Source organism: Colletotrichum aenigma, assembly GCF_013390185.1.
Source record: "Colletotrichum aenigma strain Cg56 chromosome Unknown KSG_Cg56_contig05, whole genome shotgun sequence".
NCBI classification, from domain to species: Eukaryota; Fungi; Ascomycota; class Sordariomycetes; order Glomerellales; family Glomerellaceae; genus Colletotrichum; species Colletotrichum aenigma.
This window is the reverse complement of record NW_023500911.1, coordinates 3,473,307-3,492,042: the sequence shown is the minus strand read 5'-3', so window position 1 is coordinate 3,492,042 and position 18,736 is coordinate 3,473,307. Positions and strand designations below refer to the sequence as shown.

Below are 18,736 nucleotides of genomic sequence, written 5' to 3'. Positions count from 1 at the left end.
TTGCGGTGCGGGTGACGGTGATGGGCGGCGGTTGGTTGTTGGCCTGTTCCACGAGTACCTGTCGAAAGAATTGACTTTTTTTTCCTTCTGCTGTTGGTACCAGTCGGTACAGCATTTGTTTGGTACCTTTCCAGGTTGTCCGAGATGTTGTGCATAAGGTATCGACGTGAAGCCCAGGGCGACGGTGCCGGCGGCGGCGGCGGCCACTCCTGTCGCCTCGACAGATATGCTTCTGCGCCGTTACCTGTGCCGTTGTTTGTTAGCAGTCACCAGCCACCACCACCAAGACCAGGACCAAGACCCAAGACCAGGCCCAAGAAACGTGAAGCCCACACCACTGACTAGCAGCAGAAGCGAAGCGAAGCGAAGCCGAGGAGCCAAAATCAACGCCGAGGCACGGCAGAGGTCGGCGGTTTGGCGCTGGTGTTAGGTAAGATTCGCTTGGCCCATCGTCCCATCATGACGTCTGGTCTTTGGTTCTTTGACATGCGGGTTGGAGATGGAATCATAGGTCGTGTGCCGGACGCTAATGAGCCGCGGGGGAAAGGGCTGCTTGCTGGATGTCAGTGTCTGTCTGTAAGGGTAGACGAACAAAAGATGGCTGCCCGTTGCCCGGGTCTTGGCCTCATTCGTCCAAGTTGGACTCCTAGATGGAAAGGTAACGTACCAAGAAGGTTGTGTCCTTCCTACGACCAGAGACTGCACCTCGAATGGTGCCGCAGGCCCAAAGGTGGTTAGTCCCGCCCGTCCCCAGCGTGGGAAGGTACATAGTAAGGTAGGTAGGTTCCTCCCTGCCTGAGTAGGCACGGAGCAGGCACCTTACCTAAGGCAGGTAGGTCCAGGTAGCGGTAGCTAAGGTAGGTAGGATAAAGCCGATTTGCCGAGCCCCAGCTTCCCTTCTTTTTCCTTCGAAAGAAAAAACGTATGGATACTTTGTAATGGCAATAAGCGGAAAGCTGCCGACCCCTGATTGGCTTCTACCGAAGGTGCACCCCGGTCATGGCTGCCTGTCGTGAGCTATTATTAGAAGCACCCCGGTTGCCTCATTGGGACGGGCTAGCCAGTAGTGGCCGGTCGGCGATGGGTCCCCGGGCAGGAACAGGTGAGAGTCGAGTGCACCTGCCGCACCTGCCACCTGCTGGCTGCTTTTTTACCTCACAGCCCTTACCTGGCTCGGTCTGGCGCCAGATGGGAAGCTGCGCTTAACCTTCTCTTTCCAGCCTCTGTCCAGTGACCAGTCCCTTTTTTGACGTGCCGGAAACCAAGCAACGCCAACTGCAACCTCACTTGGGAAGGGAGAAGCGATGTCATGCTCTTTAGAGCAAGCCTTGGTGCTTGACAACGTCCAAGCCGACAACACATCCGTACGGATACCTACTACCCAGGGAGGTAACTAGGTAAGTAATCAACCAGACAAGGCTCACGATGCTAGGCCCAGGCTACGGATACCAACACATCTCCGGTAGTCGAGGGGACCGAATCCGAGATCCACCGTCAACCTCCTCTCTCACAGCTCTCTCTCTCAACGCCGCTCACTCCACCACCCTTCTTTCATGATCCATCTCCATCTCGCCCCTTCATCCAGCTCCATCTGCTGCTCGCAACCCCCGGGCGCCGTTGCCAAGCCCCGGCCCATGTGACAGCTTTTGTCGACGCCTCGGAGGTCATCGCCGTTTGAATCCGCGACCTCAACGTTGGATCCGCTGATGGACACCCCGATGTCTCCAGCCCGCCCACTTGTCTCCGTGGGCCGTCGACCCCCCGACCGCCCATCCTCGTCCTTATCCCCATTCCCTGGGCACTATCATGTCGTTAACCTCGGCCTCGCGCAGCTATGCGAACTCCTCCTCCAGCCCCCTTCCCTCCCTTCCCTCGACGACCGTTCTCGCTGGAGCCACCATCATCGGCTGCCTGCATGCATCCTATGCGCTGCGAGACAGAGGCTGAGAAAGCCGGCCACCTTCTCGACGACCATTCGCAGAAGCTTTCGATACTGACCCGTGACTAGGGCTTGCACAGTTCACGACATGACAAGTGCTGCGAGCTAATGGCCACCAGCTGCTGCCCTCGTGGAACGGCCAACGAACCACGCCCACCGCTTGGCGCCTAAATTTGCCCTCAACGTCTGTTATGATATGATCCGGCTTGGATCGACGCTGTGTCTCTCTGACTCGACCCTGCCGGGCCATATTATCCCTCATTATCGACACTGTACTCGCCGCAACTAAACCTCACGCCGTCTGCTTTTCCGTTACCCACCGGCTCCATGGGCTATCGCAGGACAGGCGCACCCCGCGGCCATCGACACACCCGTCTCTCGCCTCGAGCCTCCCACCCTCGCTCGCCCTTCTGCTGCTGGACGCCAACTCCCTCTCCCCAACACGCACTAGTCGGGGGTTGCCCTGCCCGCCGTCACCCTGTTGCCTCCACGTGCTGGGCAGCTAAGGCGGGCTCTCTGTTGGCTCTGCGAGCAGCGTAAAGTCGCTCCGTGCCCGACTTCAAGGGGGGCCCCTGCTTCCGGTTCCAAGATCTTCGCCGCGCGCAAAAAAAGTTCCTGATGTTTTTGTCGGACGACATTCCCATCTGCACCTCCTCGAGAGCAGCAGCAGCTTGTCACGGCATCCGCCATCCGCCAATCGTCCTGCGACAGACCAGCGCCCAGTGAACCCCACCTTTTTTGTTACCCTGCCTTGTCCCCCTTTGGGTCTCTGCGTCCCGACCGGAACGCTTAGCCCGATCTCGCGGCGGCTTCTTGCACCCAAGACTCTAGATCATCAGCAACGTTGTACCGCCGCTGCAGTGCCACAGATGTCCAACACTGGGAGGAGAGCTGAGAGGCAGGCAGAGCATTCAGCGCTCAAACTCTTCAGCACGCCTCGTCCACCGCTCGCCGGCCATGTGTGTGCGGTGTGTGTCTGCTGCTGTCGCTAGCATCCACAGCTGCGAGTCCTGCATGCCCCGAGCCCAAGATTGGCGAGATCATCGTTCATCATGATTGCGACGGCAGACGGGTGAAGCCATATGGTGAGACGAGTTCAGAAGCCCGATCCTTGAAATGCATGGCCCGTCTCCGATAAAGTACGGATCTTCTCTCTGCCTGCCCAGACTGGTGGTGGAAGCCGTCCCTCGGTGATGATCAAAATTGATCGTGATCTCTCAGCTCGCGACGTGCCGCCGCTGCCAGACGTCTGAGAATACCGATATTGGGCTTGCTCAACGCACGTCACGCTGTCACCGCAGCGGAACCCCGTCGGGTGTAATTCACAGAGGGATACACAATTTCCAGCATCTCGGACCGGTGCCTAAACCGAGCCCTATGCCCTGATTCGACGTGCCCAGAGCTTGATGCAGTTAAAGTTCCGCCGATAGGGACCAACCGTTTGCCACCGCGGGCCTGTCGTGCCGTCTCCAGAACTCTCGCTAGTGTTTGATGGGCGTGACGGACAGCCCGGTGAGAATCCGCAGTGGCGTGAACACCTCTCGCGCGTCCTCGCGGCTCGCCTGTTCAGGAGAAGCGCACTGTTAGAGGGTCGTTATGCTTCCCCGTCGACGATGCCGGGACATGCCAACTCAAGATTCAGATCCAGTGCTATTTCCATCGCCAAAATGGGGGTGTGTGTTGTACTGCCAAAGTATGTGTGGGTGGGTGGGATGGCATGATCCCCCTCCGTCATATCAAAGACGGGCAACACACACCTGCCGGGTGATGAGGCTTGCCAACGGCGTTGCGGTGTGGCGCATTACTAAGGCCATCTTCTGTCAACCGCACCAACCATGCTGTTGACACCGCCACAAGTCTTGCCAGTTTGTGCCAAACTATCGGACAAGTGGTAAACTTTGTGTCCTGAGACGCTCTACTCTGATGGGCGGGATGTCGTTGCCTACGCGCGCATAAACAACACACCCCATTATTCTTCTAGGTGACCCCGAGTCAGTTGACCGACCGCATCCGAGAGTCTGGGTCAGCAAACAGCACCGGCATCATCCATCGAGACAGAGGGGAGGCTGTAAGGCTTCGCCGACGATGACACACGGCCCCGGCGCATCCCGTTATTCTTCCTGGCCTGCTGCGGAAACGCGGGCGGCGGCAAAGGGGCCATGAACCCGGCGGGATGGATCTAGACGCGGATGGACGCGGGGGTCTCCCGTCGTCGACATCGGATTGAACGCGCTTCCAGCCCTTGGCGCTCGTGCCCCGGATCGCGAGAGGGCTGAATCTGAAATCTGAATCGCGCGGGATAGCAGGATTTGGGATTGTCAGACATGGACCGTCCGTCATTCCTTTCGGACGCAGACGCCGAGATCCAGGGGCTGGCGTAATTGCAAATGATTGAGCAGAAAGAGAATGATGAAGAAAAAAGTCTATGTGAAATTGCCGCCGCCCGGCGTGGCTGACGTTGTCTGCAATGCAGTACTCGTTCGACGCTGATGACTGTAGAGCGGCAAAAGGGGGAGAGGGGCAGCTCTAGCTCCCGCGGAATTCCGTCGCAGCGGAAATACAGTTTTCAGTCAGCGCTCTCGCTTTCGAGAACCACATGAGGCGAGGAGGATCTGTAATGGCAGTCAGCGTCGTGGCCGGTCAGAAGCCATTCCGGCAGGCGAAGCGTGCGTCTTGCCTGCCCGCCCGCCTGTCAAAGTAAAGTGCCAAAAGAAGTGAAATTGAGATCAGCGTTCCATTTGGAGGCTTGAGGTTCTTGGGCTGGAACTAAGTTTCAACTTTCTCTTGTTCGTCGGACGTTGTGCTTGTTCGGCCCCGAGTACCCCGTCGTGGGCCCGCTGCGTGGTGGGTGCGGCTGATAGGCACGCAGAGTTGGGGGCACAGCAACAACAGCTCAAATCCCCGATGGCACAATTGGCTAGCGCGTCAGACTGTTAATCTGGAGGTTGGTGGTTCGAGCCCACCTCGGGGAGATTCAGTGGTTAAAATCCACCATGCCTTGAGCGGTTGTTTTTTGGATTTTTTTTGGTAAATGAAGTTTTTTCTTTCTTTCAGGTTTCAACTTTCCTGTGGGAGAGCTTCTTTAGGTGCAGGTTATGATTATCTGTGCAACTTCCAAGGACTGCATGCAGCATGAATGCCGACTAGTTATTGCGGCTTGTATATTTCAAGCCAACCTCACGATCAGAAAAATAGGCGCTGGACAGCGACTCGCAGGAAAATATTTTGGCTATTCCTAGCAACTCAGGTCAATTGCTTTCAATAGTCAATCAACTTGCAGATGGAAAAGACTTGTTGCGCTGAAACTCAAAACGCCCAAAGACTCAGGGAACTAACCAGGCATAGCTCGACTCTTCTGACAAGTACCCTCTACAACTTCCTCAAGTACTGTCAACATCTTGTCAAATCTTTTGAAAGGGCTTACTTAGTCTCAATCTTAGCAAGCCCGGATGAAACTCTGAGTCGTCGTTGCCTACGCACTTTCGCAACTGTTAGGGGACGCGTGCTGCAGACATATTTCACAGACATATGCAGGACTAGCAAAAAATGCAGCCTGCGGATTCACCGAAACTGCTTTGAACTCTTTACTCAGTTCAAATATAGCTGGATGCACCGCAGCGGGCAGTCTCATTGACTGCAGCCGATGCAGCAAGCCAGATCAACGCAACACGCAGTCCATTTGCCCAAAACTTGCGTCCAGTTGACCGGCTCTGGATCTGAGGCACCATGCATGTGTTTAGGCAACAGAGTCTTCGAACATGGGCAGTAGCGGCGTGGCCTGGCTTTGACCGGCTGGCTTCTCTAAAGACACACTGGGCGAGGAGCACAATAAGGAGGCTTCAGGCAGGAATCTCGATGTGCCCTGGCTGGATCGCTGCCTTACCGTCGTCTCCGAGGATCATGACCAAGGTCCAACAACTAGACTGACCGCAGAGACCAACGAACCTTGGTCTTCTTCGTACGTGATTATGGATAAACTGCTGACAATGCATTCGCCTCTATGCACGATATTGATCAAGAAGTCCATATCCCAATGTTTCGGCCCCAGAGCCGCTGTTCTTTCATTATCATATGGAAGTTCGCGAAGTGTCGTTGCTTTAAGATGCCGATTGACTCAGTTCAATATTGATATTCCATCATCCATGGTAGGAGGCTATGAAGCGTGGCACAGCGGCAAATATTGCGGTAGCAGACGGGAGGCGGCCTTGACACAAAATGCCAAAATTGACACGCCATCCCAATTGCTGGTTGTGGCATGTCGTGTCAGCTAGAGACACGTCCCCTATGCAACTTTCCTTCTGCCGCCTGCCGCCGCAATTACTCGTCGCCAATATTGGCCCTGAGGTATGGATGGAGGTCTCCCCTGCCCGATACAATAGCAACAGGCGTTGCATACGCATGAGGGCTGCTTACGGCGCTGGCAGGTCATGTCTAGTTGGAACAAGTCACGGTGCGTTATCCGATACCTCTTTTTTTGATTTTCAAAAGAACGACCGGCCAGGGACACAGAGGCATGGGGGCACATCTACACCCTCAAAATGACTGGCATGCCAGCGACTTCCAGACCTCAGGATTGAGAAAGTACGCCCGGAGAGCCAGCCCACACCGAACGCAAGGCGGCTTGAGGCGTTTGCAAGATGGCGCCAGAGCAGTTGACCGAGAGAACTGAACCTTCCGGCAGACGTTACTTCGGGGCGTCTCCCACGTTGAGTTTGGCTTGAGCAACCCACGAGGCAGCTTTGAGTTCGTTCCCGCTTGGATGATATGGTGCGCCATGGCAGCATTCTGATGGCTACGCTCATAGAGGTTCAGAGGTTGCCTTGCGCCAATGCGAACATCTCAATGACATTCAGAGGCGCAGCCCACAGGCCCACCACCTTGATATCTCGACAAGAGATTGCCGCGCGGGTAACGCCTCGGCACTTGTCGCACTCTCGACACCCATCCGCATCACCGCCTGATGAAACTCGACCAAGCTACGGTAGGTCCGCCGTCATGCCCAGAGAGGTTATGCCCAGCTGGTTGTCTGCCAGGCAGATAGGTCACCTTTCTTCCAGAGAGTTCCAAAAGTCACACGCACACAAGGTTGTTAGCCGATAGCCTAACGACGCCGACCGGCATACAACCACGGCGCGTAGCTGATCGTGCTACCAAGGGATGAGAAGGATACATGACGGATATGATGAGCAAATTTCGAGTCCACCCAGGCTTTCACAATAGCGGGAAACGTATCCAGGGGCATACATGATAATACATGTGCCATCCACCGAGCACATAGATGACCTTTGGCCGTCCTCAGGTCTCAAAGCAAATGCAACTCATCGTCTCTGTGGTCGAACAGTTCGAGTCGTGGCTTTCAGGGAACCCCGAAGTCCCCCGAGTTGTCGTTCCGTTCTCGTTGTCGCTTCAGATGTGGAGTGCACAAACTCACTCAACTGATAGATCCACCGCATTTCATGGACATGGGCTGATGAATTGATGAGGCTCTATGTGATGAAGTTCATTTACGAAAATAACAACAGACAGGGAGTATAAGAGACTCATAATATACACACGCATATCCGCGCAGCCTAACAGTATATTGCATTAACCCTACTATGTGACATTTTCGTAGACGAGCTGCGAAACTTTCTCAACATACCCCCATACAATTGACTGGCTGTGTTCTACTGAGAAGGGGATATTGTGAAAGTTTCATAGCTCAACTGGTAAGGGAATTCACAATATCTCAAGGAACCGAAGGGGGACACTGCTGCCTTTGGCATTGTTATTTTTTATTTACTAGTATGATATCCAGACCTCCTTGACGTTCAGTTGAGATACTTTCACTCCTGTAAAAGTCAAAGTCAACTGCCCGTCAACGACATTAGTTTCACTCAAGAATCATTGAATCTGTCCTGAACCTCCGCGAAGTCCAGTCGCGGTCGGATAACTTTGCAACCCGTCCCACCCACGGCCATGGCCAGCCCCTAGGTCCTCGGAGTAAACGCATAAAAACCAAGCAAAACGACCAAACCAGGTTCTCTCATCACCTTACTCTAGACCACATGTTGATCCGCTCATACTGACGTCTGCACTCAACTTCGTTACATGTCTGAACGGCCTCATTCCTCGATTGATGGTCCAGACTTCACATTTAAGAATATTCGCCCTCCCCTGGCCCCAGGTTGCATGCGCACTCGCTACGTCATCGTTGGTCGAAGAACGGTCTCGTGAGCCAAGTCGGGAGGGTGGGAATGTAAGCTTACTCGTCTGCGTACCGTAGCTTCCCCTCGAACCCCCCGCTGTTCTTCAACACCAATAAGCTGTCGTGCAACACAACACCACCAAGCCCCAGCGATACACACCGCGTAATGACAGACCGCACTGGTATATTGATGCAGATATCTGTGTACATAGTCCACACGCCTTGGCTGCAGACTTTCGACGCCTACTTTTTGGTTCTTTCATACAATCGGAGCGGAACAGAAGGTGGGAGCAAACGCACCAGTCTGAACAAAAGAGAGTAGATGCGTCAATTCGATGCGGGTTAGGTCCAAAGGTATCATGACGCTCGCGGCCGGACCAACCTCCTTAAAAAGTCCCTCCCCTCCCTTTCCCAGTATTTCCCTTTCAACGCGCGCAGTAAAAAGAAAAAGAAAAAAGGCCACACGCAGCGTCCCATTCTATTCCAAAATGCCAAACTCCAAGATCGCCAGGCTCGGCAGTGTCCCGAACCACACATTATCACGGCCTGGAACCGCTTACAAACTCCGTGCCCCGGCAACGGCCGCAGGTTCGGTTGCCGCCTGGGCTCGTAATGCTTCGGGGGGTGTCTTTGGTATCACATCGTCCTGCCCAGCAGACTAAAAAATTTCATTGCGCGCTCTGCGACCTCGACCGGTTGCCGTGCCGGCTGGGCCGTGGAGTGCTGTTCCCCTCCCGCCCGGCGCCGGCGCGCACCGCGTCGGTGTAGCTGGGTATCGGGGGGTGCGAAGGGCCCGCCGCTGATGCCACCGTCGCGCCACGGCTCCGGTTGAGCACGCGGATGAGGGGCGTGTTCTCGCTGTCCGTGCTGTTCCGGCGGCTTCCGGCCTCCGAGGAATCAGGACTCGTGTACTCGGGGGGAGGATTCAGGGCGTCTTGAAGCCCAAGCCCTACGACGCTTTCCCCTTCGTGCCCGGGGTTGCTGCCGCTCGGCTCGCCGCCCTCATCGTTGGGCACGAAGTGCGTCAGGGAGATGTCAGTCGGGCTTCTCACGGGACCGGGGCTCCTCGGTGGTAGTACTCTGAAGTTTCCGCTCCTTGTGCGTCCATGCTGAGGACCCAGTCCACTCTGCGAGTACGACTGCGACTGCGTGTGCCCCCGCTGCTGCGTAATGCTGCCCGTGTAGCCGTCCTTGCGCCCGGCCTCGAGCAGGATGTCGCCCTGCTCGGAGCCGTACGGCGGAGGCGGCGCGAGGCTGCCGGTCATGGGGGCGAGGCCCCACTTCTTGACGTTGGCCTCGATGAAGACGAAGCCGGCCTGGCCAAAGTTGACGTGGATGATGCAGGGGCCGTTGGCGCCGACGGCGGGGAAGAAGTTTTGCGACTTGACACCGTGAACGACGTCCTCCAGTTTCTTACCGTTGCGGGTGAAGAAAATGGTGCCCGTCCGCGGGCGGTAGCCGACGCCAATGACGTCGCCCTGGACGTACTGCGGTGCGTAGGGCGTCGCGTTGAAGGGCTGGTTGCACCGGCGCTGGCCCGTCGACAGATATGCGGCGGAGTGTTTGTGGAAGCCTAGACAGTTAGTGCGTGCGGGAGAGGCGGAGAAGCAGGGACGGGTCAGGCGTACCGGGTAATCTGAACAACGGGTACGGCTTGGTGGCCATGCCGATGCTGATCAATGTGTTTTCGGGCTTGTCGTAAATCTTGGCCTCCCAGTAGTAGACTTCGTTCTGCTTCGGGACGGGCAGGTTGCTCATGACGGTGCATTCGGAGTCGAAGAACTCAATCTCGGTGCGGGCCTCGACGAAGCAGTTGGCGATTTCGAGCTCGGGCTCAAACTCCCAGGCGGAGACGCCCTTTTCTTGGATGGCGAGGTACTGGGACAGCGAAATGTCTGTCTGGACGGAGTCGGGCGGGTTCGCGTTAATGAATGCTGCGGGCTGGTCAGTGGTCTGTCTGCGGATGGCGCGGCAGGTGTTGGGTAGTTACCCTTTGCTCTCAAATACTCGGTCCGCTGCATGTCGTCCATGGACTCGAGGGCCTCGGCCTCTTCCCTGGCGAAGGCCTGCTCATCGTCGTACTCGCCGGGGCGTCCGATGCGATCGAGAAAGATGCGACCGCTGGCTGTGTATCTGAAGAAGTAGATGACGAGGAAGATGACGGCGATAAGGACGGCGGAGCCAAAGGAGGACAGCAGCCCGATGACGACGCCATTAAGGGCCGACGACGGTGTTGTCGGAGCCATGACGGGCAGGCGGGCGGCGGTCGTCGAGTCAATCCGGTCGGTCGGTTGGTCGGGTGAGGGATTGGAATCGGTCGATCGAGAGGAGGGACGGCTGGCGTCACCGCCGCGAAAGCAGCATTCGGGGGGGGGGGGGGGGGGTGGACTCGGCTGGCGGGTGCGAAGAGGAAGAGAAGGCGCGATAACAAACAGGTGGCGTGAGAAGGGAAGGAAAGTCGACGTCGACGGACGCAAGGGTTGAAAGCGAAGGCGAAGGAGAGGGAGAGATGCGGATTGAATCGGGATCGAAGTGGCTAGGTGAGGTAGGATGGGTCAGACGAGCTGGTCGTCGATGTCGCCGCGGCGGTGGTGGTGGTGGAGGTCGTTGTTGGGCGGTTGCGTGCCGCTAACAGCAGGGCACCTTGAGAGCGGTGCGTGCAGCAGAGCAGTGCAGATGGCTGGCGGTGGTGGTAGGTCTAAGGTACGGATAGGTAGGCGGCAGGTAGTGGTGGTGGTACACAGGCTCCGACTGTCCCAAGTCGCAGGTTGATGGGGCCTGGGGGTGACCAGGTGCTCTTTGGAGTTTGGGTGCCTCCCGTCTTGTTTGTGGCGGGTCCTCAGCTGAGATCGGACTCTGGGCGCTGTGCGGCGCAGTGGCCTGGTCTGGTCCCGTATCCGCAAGGTGAGGTGCAGGCAAGGTACGGCAAGGCAAGGCAAGGTATCCGTAAGGTTAGTGTAGATAAGGCGGCGCGAGGCGAGGCGGAGGAAGGACTAATAAGAGGTGGACAGGGCGGGTATCGATATGCTATGCCTATGCAGGATGGACGGCGTGCAGACAGAACAGTAGTCTGTCGATGGGATGAATCGAGGGAGAGGGGAAGGCGGACAGAAAAAAATAACGTCGTGAGGGCCGTGGACCAAGGTCGGCCGTTGACGTTGATGCAGCGCAGCAGCAGCTAATGCGTCGGTGTGCGTGTGCGGTGTGTGGTGTTGGACTGCGAGGGGCGTCGGCGGGAGGAGGAGGTGGAGGAAGGGAGGGGAAGAAAGATGATGACAGGATGAAAAAAGCAATCAAGATACAAGCAAGGGGCGACACACACTCAGCGCACGGCGGCACAACTAGAGAAGCGACTGATGGGTTGCAAGTTGCGCGATGCTCGGAGAAAAAAAGGACAAAAGATGGAGAGGAACATTGAGAGAAAGTCGTCGTCAGTTCCAAGAGCGACGGCGGCGACGGCGACAGCGCTGGTACAGGATTTCCCTGGAGATGTACGGCGCAGTTCTCTGTACACAGCAAGGCACGGCAAGGTACATGGTCATGGGCAGCGAACTGTTAGAGGATCGCGTCTGCATTCGGTGTCGCATTCTAACGGGTGGCGGGGGCCATTCCCGTACTGCGGAGACGCCGCGCCCAGTCGTCGCCCGTCGTCCGCTGCGGTGCCCAGTTCCTGCAAAGTACCTAAGGTATCATACCCATGGTACAGGCCAAAGATGACGCTGACTGACGGGTCCCAGCTCCAGCTTTCCAGGCCCGCGCAGCACGCGGTAGGCTCCCCTTCCCCCTCGCGACCTGGGGCAGACCTGGGCCAGGTACATGGCCATGCACGTAATGCCACCGCGGACGGGAAGTACCTTGAGGACAAGAGACAGGAACGGACTCTGACAACTCACCTCACCTTTGCATTGGAGCTGCTGCACAGCACATTGGACCATCCACCGAAGAGAGAGCCCGACCCCCGACCCCGACTCACCTCGACCCGTTGACCTGCAGCAATGCCATGGCCTCCGGAATCTGCGCATCCTTCTGGGTCGATGGGTCGCTGGGTCGCTGGAAGCACCGGAGACGGACGGGGCCATGTTGCCATGCTACATGCTACTGTGCTGCGTACCCGCGCCGCCAGAAAAAGTGACGGAATCAGCCAACGGTCAGTGTGTCACTCCCGGTGCCGAGTGTCAACATCCCGGGCAGCGTCGTTTTTTCCCATTCCTGTCGTCGCGTGCCCAGCAATCCTCGACCCTCCTACACTACAAGTTACCCCTCCGCCACCACTCCTCTTGTCGCAGGGTGCCATCTGTCTGTCTGTCTTCATTGTTCGACTCCAACCATCGACCATAAGCCATGCCGCCTCCGTCGATCCGAAGCCTTCGACAGCCCCTTTTTCAGCCATGGCATCCCGGCTAGCAATCAGCGAACAAGACAAGCCCTCCCAGGCACCCACGCGGCGAACGCATAACCACCGCCCGGACGGTCAAGCCTTAGCCCAGGTTGCCTAGGTAGGTAGGTACCTTACCTACCTTACTTGGGAAGTGGTAGGGCCAAGGGCAAAAGGGACGACCGAGTTGCTGTGTGCTTGTCAGGAGTGGCTGGCAGCCCCGGCGCAGCCCACTACCTTAGTTTCATCGGACAGAGGGCGAGGCACTTTTCGCATTGGGTTTCATGCTCTGGCCGTCTTTGTTCCCAAAGAGTTCCCTCGTCGTCTCGAAGCCGCCCGTGCTCAGCCGCAACCCCCCCCCCCCCCCCCCCCCCTTTTTTTTCTTTTCCAGTGTCTTGAACGTTGGTTGTCCCATCTGTCCAATAATGCCCCGTCGCCTTTGTTTTCGTGAGAGACACGCCGCGTGCCTGGCCGGCCGGTCTCATCGTCCAGTCAGAGCCGCCCCCTATTGCCATTGTCATGCCTTCCATGCCTTTCCTTTCAGGAACGTTATGCAACGGCTGCAGCAACTCAAGGCATTCTGCATTCCTCGCCCGCATCCCCATCCGGCCCGGAATCGTCCAAGCTGCTGCTCTATCGGTCCACGGCACCCCCATTCCAACATCCGTGGTCGTTGTCGGGTCCGGCCAACGTCGAAGCCATCATCTAGGATGCAAATGGTCAAGATGCGGCGCCGTCGCCAAAATACGGATAGGTCCCCCGTCAGTGCTTCATCGCCATGGATCCCGCCCGGGCTTTTCCCTCCTGTCAAGTTGTCAAACCGCCCCCTCCCCCCCTCGACGGCGCCCGCGAACGGCGACGGCGCACTGTCGCTAATCGGAAAGGCGAGCGGGCGGGCGGGCGCCCATCTGTGATGCTACACTCTTTTTCGTTGCGTTGCGCGTGAAGAACCCCGCCCATAAGGCACCCCTGCAGTTTCCCACTTTACGGGAGATCGCCGGCCGGCATCTGGAGGGTCTCCACACCGGAGCCGGCCCCCGCTCCCGATCACGACGCCGGTCTCTTTTTGTGCACGGTGAATTTGCAACTCCACCCGACGGCGACGACTGCGTGTGACACACTTTTTTTTTTTCCACACAGGCTTTTCCACACAGGGGAGTGGAGATACAGCAGCAAGGTGTATATGGACGGCATGCGAACTGTTGTGGCGGCCAAAAAAAAAAAAAAAAAAAAAAAAACATGACAGATGAGCGAAACTGGGCTTGACTTCACTCCGGCCCCGTAATCACCACTTCAGCCTTCGTACCGACGCCGCCCAAGTCCAGAAGGGTTTTTTGCTTGTATTTCCCGTTTGTTGGAGTTGCTCACTCGGGTTGCTCACTTGGGTTGCCCACTCAGGTTGAATCACCCCCACGAGCAAACCAGATCTGTGTTTTCGGTGACTGGGAGACCGGTAGATAGAAATCATTGAGTGCCGTTGCATTTCTGAACTCAAGTTGTCGTGACGTACTCCAGTCAGATACATTATTCACTAGAACGAGACCTTCATTCTTTCTACCCCCATACTAACCAAGCAAGCCGTGGTGTCCTCTCCCGCAGACTGCCAGAAATCCATCCGTTCTACGCACACAAACAATGCCTCGCTCATAGTCATTGTTTCCGGCAAGTATATATCCAGCTCGCTGCGTCCTGGCAGGATTTTTCCCCCTTTACCCAACTCGACAGGCTTGAAGGTAACACTCCAGTTGACCAGCCAGCCATAACTGACCAAGTCTGCTTCGTTTCTGCTTTTGCTTTCTTCCTTCTTTGCGAGTTTTTCACATTAAAGGTAAGCTTTCTGTTTCATTTTTCTTCCACTCAGTCTCTGCCAAGTCCGCTGCGTCTTGAGAGTGTCTTCTTTCCAGAGTCACCAGTCTCAAAGGCAAGCTTCTTATTTCCTTATTTCTTTTAACCAACTACTGTCACTTGTATACCCAGCCCGCTAGGAAACGTCTTCTTCCTCACCTTTCCACACGCGTTTTTGTCTGACACGTACATTCAGTCCGCAGCAGACAGCCAGGATGAACACACAGCAGGGCCCCTGGACACAGCAGCCGGGCTCTTGGGTACAGCCGGGCCCTTGGGCACAGCAGAGCATCTGGCTACAGCAGGGTTCTTGGCCAGAACAGAGCTGGTCACCGCCGGGTTGGACATCGCCGAGCTGGGCACCACCGGTTTGGCAACAGGTGCCTGTAAAATGCCTCGCCCACGGTCAATCAATGTGTCTTCCCTGCCAACAGTGGGTTCTTTGTACCAGCCGGTCACCTCCCGTCCCGCAAATCATCACGGGTGGTCTCCTCCACGCAGTAAACCAGAGGCCAACATGTCGGCACTACATCAATTACTGCTGCGAGAGGCCGGATAACTGTGACTTCCCCCACAGACACATTCGGCGCTCGCCAGCACCTTCTGAGAAAGACATCTGCAGGCACTGGTACAACAACAAGAGCCGATTGAGTAGGTGTGGGTACGGCGTGGAAGAGTGTGATTTCCACCACCCTTACAGAAAGCCAAATGAACGTCGTCTCCCCCTTGGCTCCTTTACGTGGAGGGGAACAACATACACCCCGACGATGGTGCCGCTAGGCTTCTCACCCCCGGTCAGCTATACCCAGGCCAGCTATACCCAGGCCAGCTATACCCAGGCCAGCTCTCCCGAGCCCGCGGCCTCCAGCACCGTCTCGCAACCCGAGCGCTGGAGCCAACAATGCCCGCTCCTGGACAAATGCCCGGGCTTCGAAAAGAGCTGTCCCCATAGGCACAGCATCATTGCCTACGGCACCCGCCAGCCAGAGGCCGCCGATGACCGCGCAGTTGGCGATAGCAGCCAGGCAGCCCAGGATGACGCCAGCGACAGCGAAGCTGGTCAATCCGCTGAAGAAGACCAAGACGACAGCGATGACGACAGCCAATACGAAAAGCCACCAAGTCGTGGTTGCTGGTCAGACGTCAGTGAAGAGGAAAGACCAAGTCTTCGGCGTACACGGTCAATGGAGTAGTTGCTCCCGCCGGCGGAAAAGATGACGAGATCGCTGACCAGGGGAGAAAGAGGATAACTTGGACGGGACACACAGTACGATATGGATTTCTTCGAGCCCGGATTTAGGACACAGGAGCAGGCGGTCGTTTCGAGGGCATCTGCAGTTACTAGAATGCAGCACCGGTTTTCTTTGGGCACTGTTTTGGGCTATTAGTTTAGGATACCCGGCAGCCATACTGGCCATGCCTCCTTTTACTTGTATTTGTCGATTTACGCGGTGTTCGATGGCACATCATGGAGATAGCACCATCACGGCATTACTTGGCCGGAAATAAAATGAATTCATCAACTCCTCTTCTGTGTAAGCCCCGTGCCATGAACCAAGCACAATCATCGAGATGCCATGAAACAAGTGGCGTGAACCACCACCGTCGAGCAAGTGCCACCAGGCACCGCACAACCTCCTCCACGCCTGCAGCCCTACAGAACGCCACCTCCGCAGCAGAGTTTTCGCATCGGATACGAGAAATCGCGCAGACGGAAAGGTGCAGCTCCTGCGTGGGGGCAGGCCGCAGAGGTGCAGAGTGGCTTACACTCAAGGTCTGCCTGGCAGCGCCCATAGGGCCTGGATGAGCAGACGGCTGTTCACGGGTCGGGCAGGGAAGTGCTACGGGAAATCCAGGAGGTCTTTAAATGAATAATACATCACTAAGAAGCAGATGCCTAACAAAGAAGACTTGTTGATGATCTAAAAAGATGCATGTGTTGATTCCCGATGCCAACGCTCTACACCCGACTCCGTGCGAAAGGAATGCTCGCGGCATCCACTGGGTAATCTGTATTTTACAACGGTACTCGCTTCATCCTCGCAGCTTCATCCTCACAGCGCCACCAACGGCTGCTGCTGCTGTTCCTCCTGTCGCTGCTCACCATGATTTTGTTGTGCCTCGCTGGTTCCGTTCTCTGTTTCATTCCGTGTCTCAGCCGTCTCCTCATTTTGGGCTTCCGTGTTCTCGGCGTTTGCTGCTGCCTCCGCGGCGGCTGCTCCGGCTGCCTCTGCCTCCTCCCTCCGCTGACGCTCGGCGCGAGCCTCAGCTTCAAGGTGGGCAATGTGGCGTTCTGCAACGCCTGGAGCGATGCTGGCAAGGAAGAGCAGGCCCGCTCTTTCGAGCCGACGCACCTGATCCATGAGCCAGTTGCCGTTGTCGTGTCTGCGCTGGTCCACCAGTCTGGCAGCTGCGCGTGCTGGGTCGGGGCGGCCGTCTGCGCCAATGATGGCGTCTCTGGCTCGCACCGGCTCGTTGGGCTGATTCGGCGCAGCCAGGGGGATCAGATTCTCCATATGACGTCTGACCGGGCCCACGGCCTGGTCGAAGAAGCCGTTGAGCAGCCCCGTGTTGAGGACAAAGATGCTAAAGGCGATGAAGACGACCGTGAACCATCTCGACCAGCTGGCGTTGGGCGACGTAAACCACCACACAAAGAGACCAAGTCTAACGATGAGCCAAAAGTGCGGCCACACCTGCGCAATCAGCGGGGCGATGCCGGGGTTGTTGGGATGCGCCGGCACGGCGGCAATGGGAGGCTGTCCCTGGGGATGAACCTCCGGCTGCGGCGGCGCCTGGACGGGGTCTGCAGGTTGAGCAGGCTGGTGCTCGTCCTGCTGCGCTTGAGGCGTGGCGAAGGTCGGCCACGCAACGTGCTGGGGCCGGCCTCTCATTCTGGCGAGGGCCGACGCCGTCTGGTGGAAGGTTGAAATCGGCTGGTACGGCATTCTAGTTGTAGGGGTATAGTACGTCTCTAAATTGTTGTTGATAAGAACGGCACGCGGGCCCTGGGGAGAATTCAAAATGTAGACCTCGGGGCCGCTTGGTGCTTGGCGCTGCACAGAGTGTCCGCTGCCGCCGCTGACGGACCGCGCGGTAGGGTCGGGCGTGGCCCGTCTGCTGCTAGCCCTGGAGCCCGGGGGATAGAAGGGGGTGGTGACGCCGACGGAGCCGTTGGCGAGGGACGTTCCCGAAGCACTCCTCTGCATGGCGTTGGTCATGGCAAGCGTCGCCTGGCCGGCGTCGGCGCCTCGCAAGATGTTCTGGACCTCTGACGCTGACAGCGGCGTCGTGCCGGGCTGCCCGTGAACGTTGAGCGTGCCGCCGAGAAGCGTCTCGTTGACGGTCACGCGGTACGGCTGGCCGTTCGGCATGACGCCCTCCCTGACGTAGGTATGCGTGTCTGGGTTCGCCGGGCTGACCCGGCCGCGCGTCGGGTCGGCAGGGTTCGCCGGCGCGTTGGGGTCACCGATGCCGTGCAGACCGAGAGACGCCCGGAGGGACTGGTTGTGGTTGATTTGCTGGTTCATCTGCTGGTTGGCCATGGCTCTGTTCATGGCCTCTCGCTGCAGCCCGTTCATCCACGCCGCCATGCTCTGGTGCTGCTGCGCCTGCATCTGCTGGATCTGCTGCAGGGACAGGTTTGAGGGTATCTGCGAGGGTGTCGGGAAAGGCAGGGGGTTCGACGTCGGGGGCATTGGGGTGCGCCTGGTGAAGGCCGCCGCCGTTGGCTGACTGCCATGCGGGTGCGCGTGGCCGGGGTTCACGGGGACGTGGAACTGGGCGATCGGCGGCGCCGGGCTCGAGCCGCGAGCCAGGGCCGGTGTTGGTGTCGTCGAGCGGTGCGTCTCCGCGACGTCTCGGAGAACCAGGTGGATGGTCTGCTGGTCGGTGTTGCGAATCTACTCGGTCAGCATCGCGCACAGCGTCAGCAGGTGGGCCAGCTTACGACTTCCTCGCCGATGACGTTCAACAGAGTGTCGCCGTCCTGCGACAGGGGCCGTCCCCGATAGATCAATCGCTGCTGGGCGTCGGTCGGCTTCAGAGGCAGAGCCTGGCGGATCCTCTCCTTGACCTGGCGGACGGTCGTCGAGGCCGGGAGGCTTGGGAATACCAGGGGCCGGCCGGAGCTCGCGGCGGTCGACGGTGACAGGACCTGCAGGTTTACGGACAGGTGGTCGGAAGCGGCCTCTGGCGCAGGCTGCGCGGTCGAAGACGAGGCTTCAGACGCCATGTTGACGTCCTATCGGTCATGCCACGCAAAGCGCAGCGCGGCAGCTCGGTCGAAGCGCTGTGATTGTCGGCGGGAGAGGTCCGGTGTGGTTGCGCGCGAGGACACGATTCTCATGTCACCGTGCCGTTGGTACTGGAAATTTAGGACATGTGTTGC

General features: G+C 57.6%; 3 protein-coding genes across 3 annotated transcripts; 1 reads left to right on the top strand and 2 right to left on the bottom strand.

The window, feature by feature from the left end:
- Nucleotides 1-8,794: 8,794 nt before the first annotated feature.
- On the bottom strand, nucleotides 8,795-10,372 carry ssh4 (the record flags this gene model as incomplete). The annotated part of the gene is made up of 3 exons (XM_037323841.1): nucleotides 8,795-9,699; nucleotides 9,755-10,060; nucleotides 10,117-10,372. 3 exons carry the CDS (start codon nucleotides 10,370-10,372, stop codon nucleotides 8,795-8,797), a joined length of 1,467 nt encoding a protein of 488 aa, XP_037178217.1.
- A 4,741-nt stretch (nucleotides 10,373-15,113) lies between these two features.
- CGCA056_v008593 (uncharacterized protein) lies at nucleotides 15,114-15,539 on the top strand (the record flags this gene model as incomplete). The annotated part of the gene is made up of 1 exon (XM_037323840.1): nucleotides 15,114-15,539. The coding sequence occupies one exon, from the start codon at nucleotides 15,114-15,116 to the stop codon at nucleotides 15,537-15,539; it is 426 nt and encodes a 141-aa protein (XP_037178214.1).
- An 861-nt stretch (nucleotides 15,540-16,400) lies between these two features.
- CGCA056_v008592 (uncharacterized protein) lies at nucleotides 16,401-18,580 on the bottom strand (the record flags this gene model as incomplete). Its single annotated transcript, XM_037323839.1, has 2 exons — nucleotides 16,401-18,248; nucleotides 18,296-18,580. The coding sequence occupies 2 exons, from the start codon at nucleotides 18,578-18,580 to the stop codon at nucleotides 16,401-16,403; spliced, it is 2,133 nt and encodes a 710-aa protein (XP_037178215.1).
- Nucleotides 18,581-18,736: the final 156 nt, after the last annotated feature.